Source organism: Scyliorhinus canicula, chromosome 19 (genome assembly GCF_902713615.1).
Source record: "Scyliorhinus canicula chromosome 19, sScyCan1.1, whole genome shotgun sequence".
NCBI lineage: Eukaryota > Metazoa > Chordata > Chondrichthyes > Carcharhiniformes > Scyliorhinidae > Scyliorhinus > Scyliorhinus canicula.
Genome location: NC_052164.1, coordinates 99,206,477 through 99,219,161, shown reverse-complemented (window position 1 = coordinate 99,219,161; position 12,685 = coordinate 99,206,477). Strand labels below are relative to the sequence as shown.

At 44.1% G+C, this 12,685-nt stretch overlaps 1 protein-coding gene across 1 annotated transcript in view; it reads left to right on the top strand.

Annotated features, from left to right (window-relative positions):
* The window catches only part of LOC119953961 (glucuronokinase with putative uridyl pyrophosphorylase), a 60,166-nt gene extending 49,746 nt beyond the window's left edge, over positions 1-10,420 (top strand). The window contains exons 19-23 of the mRNA XM_038778683.1: positions 1,195-1,252; positions 4,110-4,178; positions 7,108-7,171; positions 8,100-8,171; positions 8,489-10,420. Of these exons, the coding sequence (XP_038634611.1) occupies positions 1,195-1,252; positions 4,110-4,178; positions 7,108-7,171; positions 8,100-8,171; positions 8,489-8,557 (332 nt within the window). The 3' untranslated portion in view covers positions 8,558-10,420. The remainder of the gene's footprint in view (positions 1-1,194; positions 1,253-4,109; positions 4,179-7,107; positions 7,172-8,099; positions 8,172-8,488) is intronic.
* Positions 10,421-12,685: the final 2,265 nt, after the last annotated feature.

Sequence of the window (12,685 nt, the reverse complement as noted above, 5' to 3'; positions counted from 1 at the left end):
ACATGGGATCAGGGGTGAGCTGGCAAGGTGGATACAGAACTGGCTAGGTCATAGAAGGCAGAGAGTAGCAATGGAAGGGTGCTTTTCTAATTGGAGGGCTGTGACTAGTGGTGTTCCGCAGGTATCAGTGCTGGGACCTTTGATGTTCGTAGTATATATAAATGATTTGGAGGAAAATGTAACTGGTCTGATTTGTAAGTTTGCAGACGACACAAAGGTAGGTGGAATTGCGGATAGCGATGAGGACTGTCAGAGGATACAGCAGGATTTAGATAATTTGGAGACTTGGGCGGAGAGGTGGCAGATGGAGTTTAATCCGGACAAATGTGAGTTAATGCATTTTGGAAGGTCTAATGCAGGCTGCCACAAACCATCATCTCAACCTCTCAGCCCATGTAATCTACTGGCAAAGAAAGACTTGCATTTATGTAGCACTTTTCATGGCATCCCAAAGTACTTTACAGCCAATGAGTTACTTTTGAAGTGTACTTGCTATACTAATGGAGGAAAGGGGAGAGGGGGGATGGGGGGGGGGGGGGGGGGGGGAGAAACATTGGGACAGTTTAGGAAAAATAAACTCTGGGGGAGTAATTTGAATCCTCAAGGGAAGCTCCAAAAGCCCTTGGTGACTGGGTGAGACAACTGCTAACGAATTGTCTACCTTCTACATCTAGAAATGTTTGCCACCATGTTTTTCTTCCTTTTGAATGCCTATAGTGAATTCACAGTAAATTGAGAATCTTTTTTGACCGATCTTCATTAATAGCTTCAGTACCGAATCCAATTTGTTGTATGTAGAGAACTGATTTTCTCTGGAATGTCCTGCCATAAATTTGGTGAAAGTTTTCAAGATACCCCATTCTTAAGGATGCTTAAATTCAGTCTGAGATTTTGACATTAGAGTTTCAATTCTCTTTTACTGGGGCTGTTAAGGTGCTCGAGGTTGTTCCAATTTCATTCAAGGCTCTTTGCTCTTCCATTCACCTATCCTGCAAGGAGGAGGATTTGGCCTTCCTTGTCCTTTTGCCAGACCTAACCCTGAATGGCCATTCTGAGGGAAATTCGGAGCATCAACTCTCGTTTTACTATTTTGTTCTGATGTGTAGTTTGGACCAATTTCACTATTGGTGCGATCTTTGACATTGTTTTTTGCGAATGAATTCACACTTACTGTAAGTTCTTTCTCATTTTCAGGTGATTCTGATGTTGCGGCAGCAATGAAAACCTTTGCGGAACTCACTGATCTGGCTAAGTAAAGAATCTTTGAGAAGAGTTGTATGATTTGAGCAAATATGTATGGGAATTCTACACAGTAATTTCTTATCTTTTTTTTAAAATTTAGAGTACATAATTTTTCTTTTCCAAATAAGGGCCAATTTAGCGTGGCCAATCTACTACCTTGCATATCTTTGAATTGTAGGGTGAAATTCACGCAGACACAGGAGAATGTGCGAACTCCACACAGACAGTGACCCAGGGCCGGGATTGAACCCGGGTCCTCAGCATCGTAGTCAGCAGTGCTAAACACTCCACCACCATGCCATCCCAATCGTTAACTTAAATGCTGCTGGGTCGAAATTTCTTCCATGAACCATAAAGCACAGGGCTAAATTGCTGGCTTTGAAAGCAAACCAAGGCAGGCCAGCAGCACGGTTCAATTCCCGTACCAGCCTCCCCGAATAGGCGCCGGAATGTGGCGACTAGTAGCTTTTCACAGTAACTTCATTTGAAGCCTACTTGTGACAATAAGCGATTTTCATTTCATTTCATTTATTAAATGGAGAGAGGAATGATAACAATAATTTCCAGTGAAACCTGTCAACTCCCTGGTGTTGGCAAGATTAATGCCAAAGTTGACCGTGCAGTGCTTTTGCTGTGTGCATGGAGGTATTTTGATGGAAGAATTTTAGTTTAATAGTACTATCTCTTAGATTTTGATGCAGATTTTGCAAAGCGGATGCATTCTATAATTTTAACACTGTGATGACGTTATAAACGGTGTGCAGTTTATGCAGAACATATATTTCCCATATAATGAAACAGCAGAGAGAGAGATGGGGCAACTGTCAGCAATGGGGTTTGTCAGTCCTACTTACACTATATCCAATACATGGATAAGGTGTTAGGAACTGGATTACCACCAAAATCTATACCCGTTTAATTAATCTACAGCCTTTAATGTAGAAAAGAACATCTTCATTGCTCTCCACTACCTTATTTCACATTTTTGTCAGGAAAACAGGTAATTTTAAGGGATTTATATTTGTATTGTTCAATATTGGAAATAAGGTATGGATTTAAGTGGGTTCAATTTAGTGGTTCTGTGCAAGAGGAGTAAAACTCTAGTTAGATTCTTGCTAGACAAAGGCCGGGATTCTCCTCTATCCGGCAGGGTGGGCCATACCGGCGCCGAGGAGTGGCGTGAACCACACCGGCGTCGGGCCGCCCGGAAGGTGCGGAATCCTCCGCACCTTCAGGGGCTAGGCCGGTGCCAGCGGTGTTAGCGCCACGCCAGCCAGCGCGGACGGGCTTGGCGCCGTGCCAACTGGCGGCGAAGGGCCTCTGCCGGCCAGCGTGAATTGGCGCATGTGCGCGAGCACCTGCGTGTTCTGGCGTGATCACAGTACATGCGCAGGGGGTTCTTCTCCACGCCAGCCATGGCAGACCATTACAGTGGCCGGTGCAGAGGGAAAGAGTGCCCCCATGGCACAGGTTTTCCCGCAGATTGGTGGGCCCCAATCGCAGGCTAGGCCATCGTGCCCCCCCCCCCCCCCGGGGCCAGATCCCCCTGAGGACTCCGCAGGCCGCCCGCAGAGCCAGGTCCCACCGTAGGACCTTGTTTGATTTACGCCGGCGGGACTGGCCGATAAAGGGGGGGGGGTGTCACTCGGCCCATCGCGGAGCGGAGAATCTCCGGGGGGGCCAACGGCCCCCGACCGGTGCAATGCGATTCCTGCCTCTGCTGAAAAACTAGCGCCGGAGAATCTAGCAGCCGGCATCGGGGCGGGATTCACGCCGCCCCTCCCCCCCTGACGATTCTCCATGTGTTGGTTTGGTCAGTTCAAATTGTGCTCCTATTGTGCTGGGAGCAATAAATTTTTTGCTTAGTCGTTGGAGCACTTGCAGGGTAGGAAGGCTTTTTGAGTATTTTGAACTGGTATCATAGTTGGGTATAGTCCACTTAAATACCTTGGGCTGGATTCTCCGCACCCTGATGCCGAAATCGCATTTGGTGACGGGGTGGAGAATCCAGTTTCCCGCATGAAATCGGGATCCGCGTCGGTTCAGCGATTTTCCGTCCCCCCCTGAAAAGCTCGGGAGTACGCCCCATCATTTATCCACCACCTGAGGCTGTTGCCTGAGGCCCGCCCTGCTATTCTCTGCCCAAGACTGGCCGAATTCCCGACGGCATGGACCACTCATGGTTCTGCCATTCGGGATACTCGCGAGGAGGCTGCGGACTCTGTCCGTGAGCGCCATGGTCAGGGGTTGATGGATCGGAGAGCGGGGGGGGGGGGGGGGGGGGGGGGCTCATTCGGGACTGGGATATTTTTGAGCGGGCGGTCCTGGTTGGGCGCACGGCCGATCGGGGGCACTATTTCCACGGTCCAGATCCGTGATCTGAGTCCGCCATGGAGCACAGCGGTAGACACTTATTGCATATACTAAATGATGCCTCACTATACATTCAAGCCACTTCCAACAAAGCAAATATTATTATTTGTACAAGTTTGAAAATGATGTGGTCCTCCAATTTCAACATCAGTGTTTTCTAACAGAGCTGCATTGTGTTGGCATAGTACTTTGGTATATGATTGTATTCCAACAATCCACACATGATAAATTCCTAGTAAGTATGTTGAATAAAGAAAAAAATGTTGAACTTTTTTTTGAGTTGCCATAATCTATGTTACATCATTTAGTTAATTGGAACTTTAAATATCACATACACCGGGCAGTAGCAAGATGCAATTTCTTTAGTTCAAACTAGTTGTTTCCATTAACGAGCTCAAAACAAGAGCTCCAGAAGTATGTATCTTTCCTGACTGATGCTCATAGAAAAGTCATGCTGCTCTCAAGTAAAAGGACTTGTGTTCTTCTTTGCATAGGATAGCCATGGAGTCCAGGAATTGGCATGACCTTTCTGAGCTGATGAACAAAAATTTTGAGCTACGAAGGTAAGATCTTTATGTCTAAATCTGGCTTTGAAAGAGAGGATTGAAAATCGATATTGTTTAGCTGGCTTCAACTCTCTTTCTAAAGAGCAGAAAAACTGTTTGTCAGGAATCTGATGGGATAGGTGCAGTGCTGGTCTTGGACATTGAAATTAATGGAGAACAATATTGGACATGGTGAAAAATGGGGCGGAATTCTTCCATCGGGAGACAAACAGCCAACGCCGGAGTGAAACCCGGAGTGTTTCACTCAGGCGTCGGAGGCCGCTCCTCGCCCCCTATTCCACCCCTCCCCCCCCCGGGGGGGCCAGGAGCGGCGGCGAGTGAATTCCGTGTGCCGGGCCTTGACGCTTGCGTCAAAGTGGCGCGCCGGGAATGACGCGGCTGGCGGCGCCGAAGAGACATCAGCCGCGCATGCGCAGGTTGGCCAGCGCCAACCCACGCATGCGCGGTCGCCGTCTTCCCCTCCGCTGCCCCGCAAGACATGGTGGCTTGATCTTGCGGGCCGGCGGAGGGAAAAGAGTGCGTCTTTTAGAGACGCCGGCCCGACGATCGTTGGGCATCGATCGCGGGCCAGACATCTGCTGAGCACGCCCGTGGTGCTCGATCCTCCCTCCGCCCCCCACAGGCCCCACAATCACCGGTCACACGCTGTTCACGCTGGCAGCGACCAGGTGTGGTTGGCGCCGGCGTGAACCGGCCGAGTTCGGCAGGCCGCTCGGCCTATCCGGGCCGGAGAATCGCCGGTCACCGTGAGAAACGGCGAGCGCCGATTCTCCGAGCGGCCTGTCACAAAACGCGACATGCCATTTTGGGGGGGGGGGGGTGAGAGAATCGCAGGGGGGTGCCAGGGCGGCGTGGCGTAATTCGCCCGGCCCTCCCGCGATTCTCCCCCCCCGGCGTGGGGTGCAGAGAATCGCGCCCATTGTCATCCCCCAACCCTGTGGGTTTCCTGCATGGTGAGTTAGATTAAATTACCATAGATTACAATACTTCATATTAAATGGATTATGCTATCTATTGCACGTTTGAAAAAAATGTTCTGTTTGTTGAATTATATGATATATTGCACATTAAATAGACAGTTCAATAAACATACAAAAAAAATCTCATAGTTTAAGTACTACAATGCCATTCAAGGGAAATGGTGTTATAATACTCCTGCCATTGGACATGTAATCTAGAGGTCCAGGTAATGCTCTGGGAACATGGGTTCAAATTCAATTAATAAATCTGGATTTTAAAGCTTGTCTCAGAAATGAAACAATAATCGATTGTCGTAAAGACCCATTCTGTTCTCTTATGTCCTTACCTGGTCTGGCCTATACATGACTCGAGACTCACAGTAATATGGTTGACTCTTGATTGCTCTCTGAAATGTTCAGTTCAATTAGGGGTGGGCAATAAATGCTGGCATTGCCAGCGACTCCCCATCCATGAAAGATAAAAAAAGAGATGGTGCATGCAATGTGTTGAAATCCTGTAGAGTATGGTATGATTATGTGCTCATAATTTCTAACAGAATGGAATTCTGATCAGCTGTGTCATTCATGGCAACTGCAGAGTGAACATAAGACAATCTGTCCACAGATTCGAAGAGAAAACTATAACAAAATTTATTCCTGGACCATCTACACATACTAGAATCTAGTTATGCATTATCGCTGACAGGAGCTACTGGGTTACTTGCTTGGCTCAGCATAGTGACAAAGGAAGTAAAATAATTAATATTTGAAGGCGGGGATATTTCTTCCATTTTTAAATTTGGTCTGGAAATACAATGGGTGGGGTTCTCCGTCCTGCCTGATGGAGCACGCGCCCCGCCCCCCCCCCCCCCCCACCCGGCTAGCCAGCCGGCCAATGGGGTTTCCCATTGTGGGCTGCCCCGTGCCGTTGGGAGATCCCCAGGCTGCCGACGCAACAGAGAATCCTGACAACGGTGTTGCTCGTTCTGGTGAGTGCGCTTTGCACTCAATTGGCTCTGTTTTATTACTTAGCTCTAGAGTCGCCAGGTATCCTTATGATTCCACCGCGAGGTTCAAGTTCAAGTTCAGATCAATGACTCAATACACCAATTAGTAAGGTTCAAATCAAGACACGTTTATTAATACACAGTTAATCGCTACTCATGCATACAATACTAAAAGACTAGGCTATTCCTACCACTAACAGACCAATACTTATCTGGATAAGGGAACCCGCTGGGTCAGGGAACAATGGCCTCTTGCTCGATCCTGAGTCTGTAGGCTTCCAGCTGGTATGGACTAAAGGGTCAGGAGCATCTATCTCGTAGCGTGCGTTGACTGGACACTTACTTGATGGTGCAGCAGTTGGCCAGGCCTCTCCTTCTTACGGTCAAGTTCTTCGAGAGCTGCTAAGATGTTCTGCTGGGAGGGCCGGCTAAGAAAGTGAACTGAACTTGGGACCTGTCTTTTATAGGTCCCAGGGGCTTCGCGCCCTTTTGGGCGGACCCCGAGCTTACTTCCAAACGATTGGATCCCATACCAATCGATTAGTTTAAATTCCCCAATACTGGGGCTATTTCTCGATCGCTGGGCGGTTCTTTCTGGCTTGTTTGTCTCCTTTGTTTCGGACTCCCGTTGGCGCCGAGGAGTCTGACTTGCTATTGAGTGTCTTAAATGTAGCTAATTGTTGTAGCTATTGTTCCCGGGGATCGCTCATCAATATGTATAACTGCTGGTTTCAGTGCTGTCTGCTTTCTTTGCAGGCAGAATACACAGGAACTCTGCAAAACTGCTTGTTTGGTTAGACTGTCCATTTTTCTCTGCTGTATTTGTGTTTCTCCATTTTGTTTGGGGAAGTGGCCAACTCAGGTAGCTACAATGGAGAATCCAGCAAAATGTTTTGGCGAGATTAAACCATGATACTTTAATTTTCCAAGTGTCTGTACAAATGTTTTGTGTTTTTTAAGGTCGATATACACAGATGCTTGTTTGGGCCAAGGAAATCTGAGGATGGTGCAACTTGGCAGAAAGGTATAGGGCCAATTAAATCTGTAATTTGCAATGCTTTTCATATACAATAGTACATGAATCCCAGTTTCAGAAACAATTAAACAATGTTCAGAATCAGCTGTATCTTAAGCAGCGATATAGTCAAACTACTTTACATTCTGTTGAACTATTAGATGTAATTAATTGTCACATTGGAGCTCAGTTTTGTTTTCAATTTGGTTAATTGTAGTTTAAAATTTCAGAAATGGTGTAAGGGAAATTGAAGGAGGTGGATTTTAAAATGTGTCTGAATAACCAAATTTGGAAGACCTGTTTTATACTTGCAACAATCACATTAATTACTGTGGTTTTGCTTTTGGAGTGCTTTCTGGTAATTTAGTGGACAATGATAAACTAGATTGGGATGTTTTCATAGAATCATAGATTTTACAGTGCAGAAAGAGGCCATTCGGCCCATTGAGTCTGCATCGGCCCTTGGAAAGAGCACCCTACTTAAGCTCACACCTCCACCTTGTGCCCGTAGCCCAGTAACCCCACCTAACCTTTTTGGCACTAAGGGCAATTCAACATGGCCAATCCACCAAACTTGCACATCTTTGGACTGTGGGAGGAAACGGGAGCACCCGGAGGAAACCCACACAGAAACGGGGAGAATGTGCAGACTTCGCACAGACAGTGACTCAAGCTGGGGTTTTAAAAGTAAATGAAATAGAAAACATCCTTTTCAAAATTGATTCCTAGATTATACCGTATCAATCAAAATTTTAAGAAGTACCAAATCCCTGATTAAAATTTTAAGATGCAAAATTTACCTTTGATTTCATTAACAGCATTAATATATTCTGTTAAATTGACTGTTTAATTTTGAGTGCGATTCTATTGAAATCCGATGTGTAATTACTGGAGTAAAAATCTCTATTGTGACCTCTGCACCTGTTATTTTTGGCAGTTTGGCTCAGCGGTAAAGCTTCCTGGTAGTGGAGGAGCAGTGATTGGTCTCTGTCTAGATCCTGACAACCTGGTATGTTGAAATAATTCTCTGCATTGGGGTGGATCAGTCGTTGGTGTTATAAGTTAGAAAATAAATGAACTGAATTTCCTTTTGTTTTGAGAAGCATTTAGAAGCAAGCATGCATCACACGCTTAGGGCAACAGTTAAATGCCAATCAGATTAGAAGTGTTTCAGTGGTTTGTATCAGCATAATCCATTGACTATGCTAGTGTTGCAGCAAACTCTAGCCAACTATTGTTCTCTGTTCATTATTACTCTGCTTTACTGAACATCTGCTTAAACTGGATTTGTTAAGTTGCTGACATGGGTTTCCATTTTCTTTCCAGGTCGAGTTAAAGAAAGCTTTCCAGGAAGCTGGGTTTGTTATCTGTGATGTTGTCCCATATGGCCCTTGAATTTTGGTCACAAAATGACAGATGAAAATTTTATGATAGTATTAATTGTAAAGAGTAATATTAGTGGGAAAGTAAGTTTAGATGAACAACTACAAGAATAAAATTATTCCTTTAGGCTTGAATTAGAAAACTGAAAAATATTATTGCAATCGGTAGAATTCTTTTAAATGCTATTAGTTTAGTATTCTGGAAAATATCTTACCTTGCAATGAATTAGTTCCCTGATGCTGGTGCGGAGTAATGTTCAGACAACTGAAATATGCCACAATAATATGTCATGACAAAACCATTGGAGCTCTGACTGTGACCAGTATACAATTCTCCATCTTCATAAAATCCTGTGACAATTCACCAGTCTGATGAATTTTAGTAGGTACTCTGTACATTATATTAGACTGTCTCAAATTTTAAATATACTACTAGAGCATACAGACAATAATGGATACTTAAGAGCAAGTTATGAAGTTATAATCTAATGCACTTTAGATGACATTATCAACTACAATTATACTTAAAATACTGTTTATGTCAGTGACAACCTCTTAGCAGACATCATCCACAACGATGACTGTATCAGAACAGGTACCAATGCCTTACCTTTTAAAAGTGACTTTGAAGTTAGCTGCTGCCATTATTGGCTTCAGTATACATTCTGTATTGATAGTGCACCATTGAGCTTACTGTAGTTCTTTCACAAGTGCCAGCACTCTACTCACCCCGAACATATCAGATATGAATGATTCATAGTGGTATTACCCCAAATGACAAATACAAAGATGGTGACTGCAGTTAGTCATATGACTATTTTAAAAGAACCGCAATAATCTCAAATTTGATAGTTTAGAAATCCAATTTAAAATAGTTTCTGATCGTTCAAGAGGACTTGTCAAGGTAAATGCTAGTTGTTTCCATTAGCTGCATGGCCTCCTTCTGCACTGTAGGGATTCTATGATTCTAGGATTTCTTTTGTATTAAAGTGCAGCACATCTAGGGGCTGGTTTAGCACTCTGGGCTAAATCGCTGGCTTTTAAAAGCAGGCCAGCAGCACGGTTCAATTGCCGTACCAGCCTCCCTGAACAGGCGCCGGAATGTGGTGACTAGGGGCTTATCACAGTAACTTCATTGAAGCCTACTCGTGACAATAAGCGATTTTCATTTCATTTCATTTCATCTTAACAGCTCTATAAGTAAATAATGCATACAGTGATAGGAAGTTAGATATAATGTGCATTTTAGAAGTTACTTTATTAAAGTTTTTGTATCTGCAAAGCATGATTCTGGCACAAATACTGGGTTTATAAAGGAACTATGCAGATCTTCCATGATGCTCTGTAATGGAAAATGTTAGTTCATTCAGAACAGAGGTCAGACTTTATTTACAAGAGGCTTTTCTGGTTCAGACTCTGCTCTTTTGCTGAGTCATTCACTCACAGCGACCTAACTCCTGCAGTGGCAAGTGCTATGTATACATAGGAACAGATAATATTTTGGTCTATGTTCGATGAGGCAAATCTCTAATCAAATGATTTCCTCCGCTACAGAACAGAGCCCAGGTGCATTCTTCTCATGAGAAGGAAAATTGAAGGAAGAGTTGTTAGCTATTGCACTGTTTGCCTATTTAAGGGATGCTTTAATGAAGGACTGGGAAGAAGTTGTTTGGCTGCTTGGGCTGGGAAAAGAACTGCATAACAACAGAAAGGGAGAGACAGATTTCACATCAAAATTTCTAACCTTCAAGCACTTTGAAATCACAGAATCATAGAATTTGCAGTGTAGAAGGAGGCAATTAGGCCCATCGAGTATGCACCGGACCTGGGAAAGAACACCCTACTTAAGCCCACGCCACTACCCTATCTCCCTAACCCACCTAACCTTTTTGGAAACTAAGGGGCAATTTAGCACCGCCAATCCACCTGCATCTTTGGATTGTGGGAGGAAACCGGAGCACCCGGAAGAAACCCATGCAGACACGGGGAGAAAGTGCAAACTCCACACGGTCACCCAAGGCCGATATTGAACCCGGGATCTTGGAGCAGTGAAGCAGCAGTGCTAACCACGGGGCCACTGAGAAATGTATCACTTAACTTGAGAAGAGTAAGAAATATTTGTTCAAACCATATGCATTTTAAATGAAGCTTCCTCCATATACCCTACCGATTCTGTGCACCTTTTGCTAATTACCTTTAACAAACAATTGATTTAAGAGCACTAGCATAAGAAAAATATCCAAATAATATTAAGATTCTCTTTAGATAGTACAATCAATTACACAGAGAATGGAGTAGTAGAGGGATTAAAAGGTAATAACATAATGGCCCGGATTTTGAAGTTAAAGGTGAAGAATAAAATAGGAAGTATAAATTGGATTTAAACCATGTGCAGAAACTGAAATAAAAATTAGGAAAGACAGATTTGATTAAGCCAGAGAGATAAAAGTCACAGGTAGAAAAATTTAAATTGAAAAAAATTCCTTAAAATGTGCAATTTCTGAAGGAATGAGACCCCACATTATGAAATTACATTTTCAGGCCAGAGAGGTGATTTTGGAGCAATTATCACTTATCATGCTGATATAAATTCACCTAACCCTCAATACACAAGCTCTAATTTGTCCTGACATGTTTGGTGGGAAAATAGTGGGAATGTATCCCACTTCATGCCCTTGCATGAATTTGAGTGTCAAGTGTCTTGGCAACAACTGTTAAAATTCACCCTGTGGCAGAACAAGATACTTCTGTCGGCAGCTTCTGAATTTCCACATTCCGGATTTGCACATGCATGTACACCATAAGTTGTTGTTTGTTTTACCATTTAGTAACAGTGAGTGCTGACAGCATCCCTGTTAGTATTAATGTAAAGTCCAGTCTAATGGGGTTCTGATGACAGGGGCAAAGATTCGGAACCGTTTCAGGCCTCAGTTTTGTTAATATAGAAGTCAAATGTTATAGGCTGGTCCTTCATTCTTTGAGACTAATAATTATAGCAGCACTTCAGATTTGTCAAATAAATGGTGTTGGTTTACTTGTGAATTCTACTGCTAGTGCATTGTAACATTTCATGTAAAGAAGTGTCAGGAAATATTCTTTAATTGCCTGCTTTAGAGCAGTCTAAGACTGTGAAAATTAATTACAGAATGGGAATCAGTCCAATTTGTGTTCTAAATTCAGGTTATAGTCAGGACTCCAAATGTGTTACCCAGCCGAGTACAATGGGTCATCAAGCTTTTCTGAAGTTTCAACTACTGTTTTCTTCATGTACTTGGCAATCAAAATCTTCCAGAATACTTCTGAAGTTGTTGCTGTGACAGGGCTTGCAAAAATAATCCAGGGCTGCTGCCACCCTGGGACTGTCATCCTCCAAGATCTTGATTTCTGCCATCCTCCAACCCTTAAACCAGCCCCTAAGCAACTTGCTTAGCAGATAGAGGCCCCTGCCTAACATTCAAGCTTCAATGAATGAGGCAACACAACAAAGTATTCAGACACCACGCAGCTTGCCTGACTAATTTAAATGGCAAAATCATTGTGGACCTCTTTGTCAAGTGAATGATTGCTCGATTGCCCAAATGTCAAAATCTATCACCGTTGAATTGTGGGTTTTCATATTTTTTAAAACAGTTGCTTTAACACATTCACAATACTGTGATGTTATTTGCATAGGGCTCTTGCTATAGAGGGAATGCAGCAAAAGGTTTACCTGACTGATCCTGGGAAGGGGGGACTGACGTATGTGGAGATTGAGTAGGCTACTCTTATATTTGCTGGTGTTCAGAAGAATGAAGGGGGATCTTATAGACACATAAAAAATTCTAATAGGACTAGACAAGGTAGATGAAGGAAGGATGTTGCTGATGGATGGAACCAGGGATCACAGTCTGAGGATACGGGGTAAACCTTTTAGGTCTGAGATGAGAAGAAATCTCTTCACCCAGAGCATGGTGAGCCTGTGGAATTCGCTACGACAGAAAGTAGTGAAGCAAAAACATTGTGGGCGGGATTCTCTGTCGACGGGATTCTCCGCTTTGCTGGCAGCGCACTCACCCCCGCGGATTTCCCGACAGCGTGGGGATGGCTACAATGGGAAACCACTTTGGCCTGGTGCCGAGACGGAGGATCCCGCTGTCAGTGG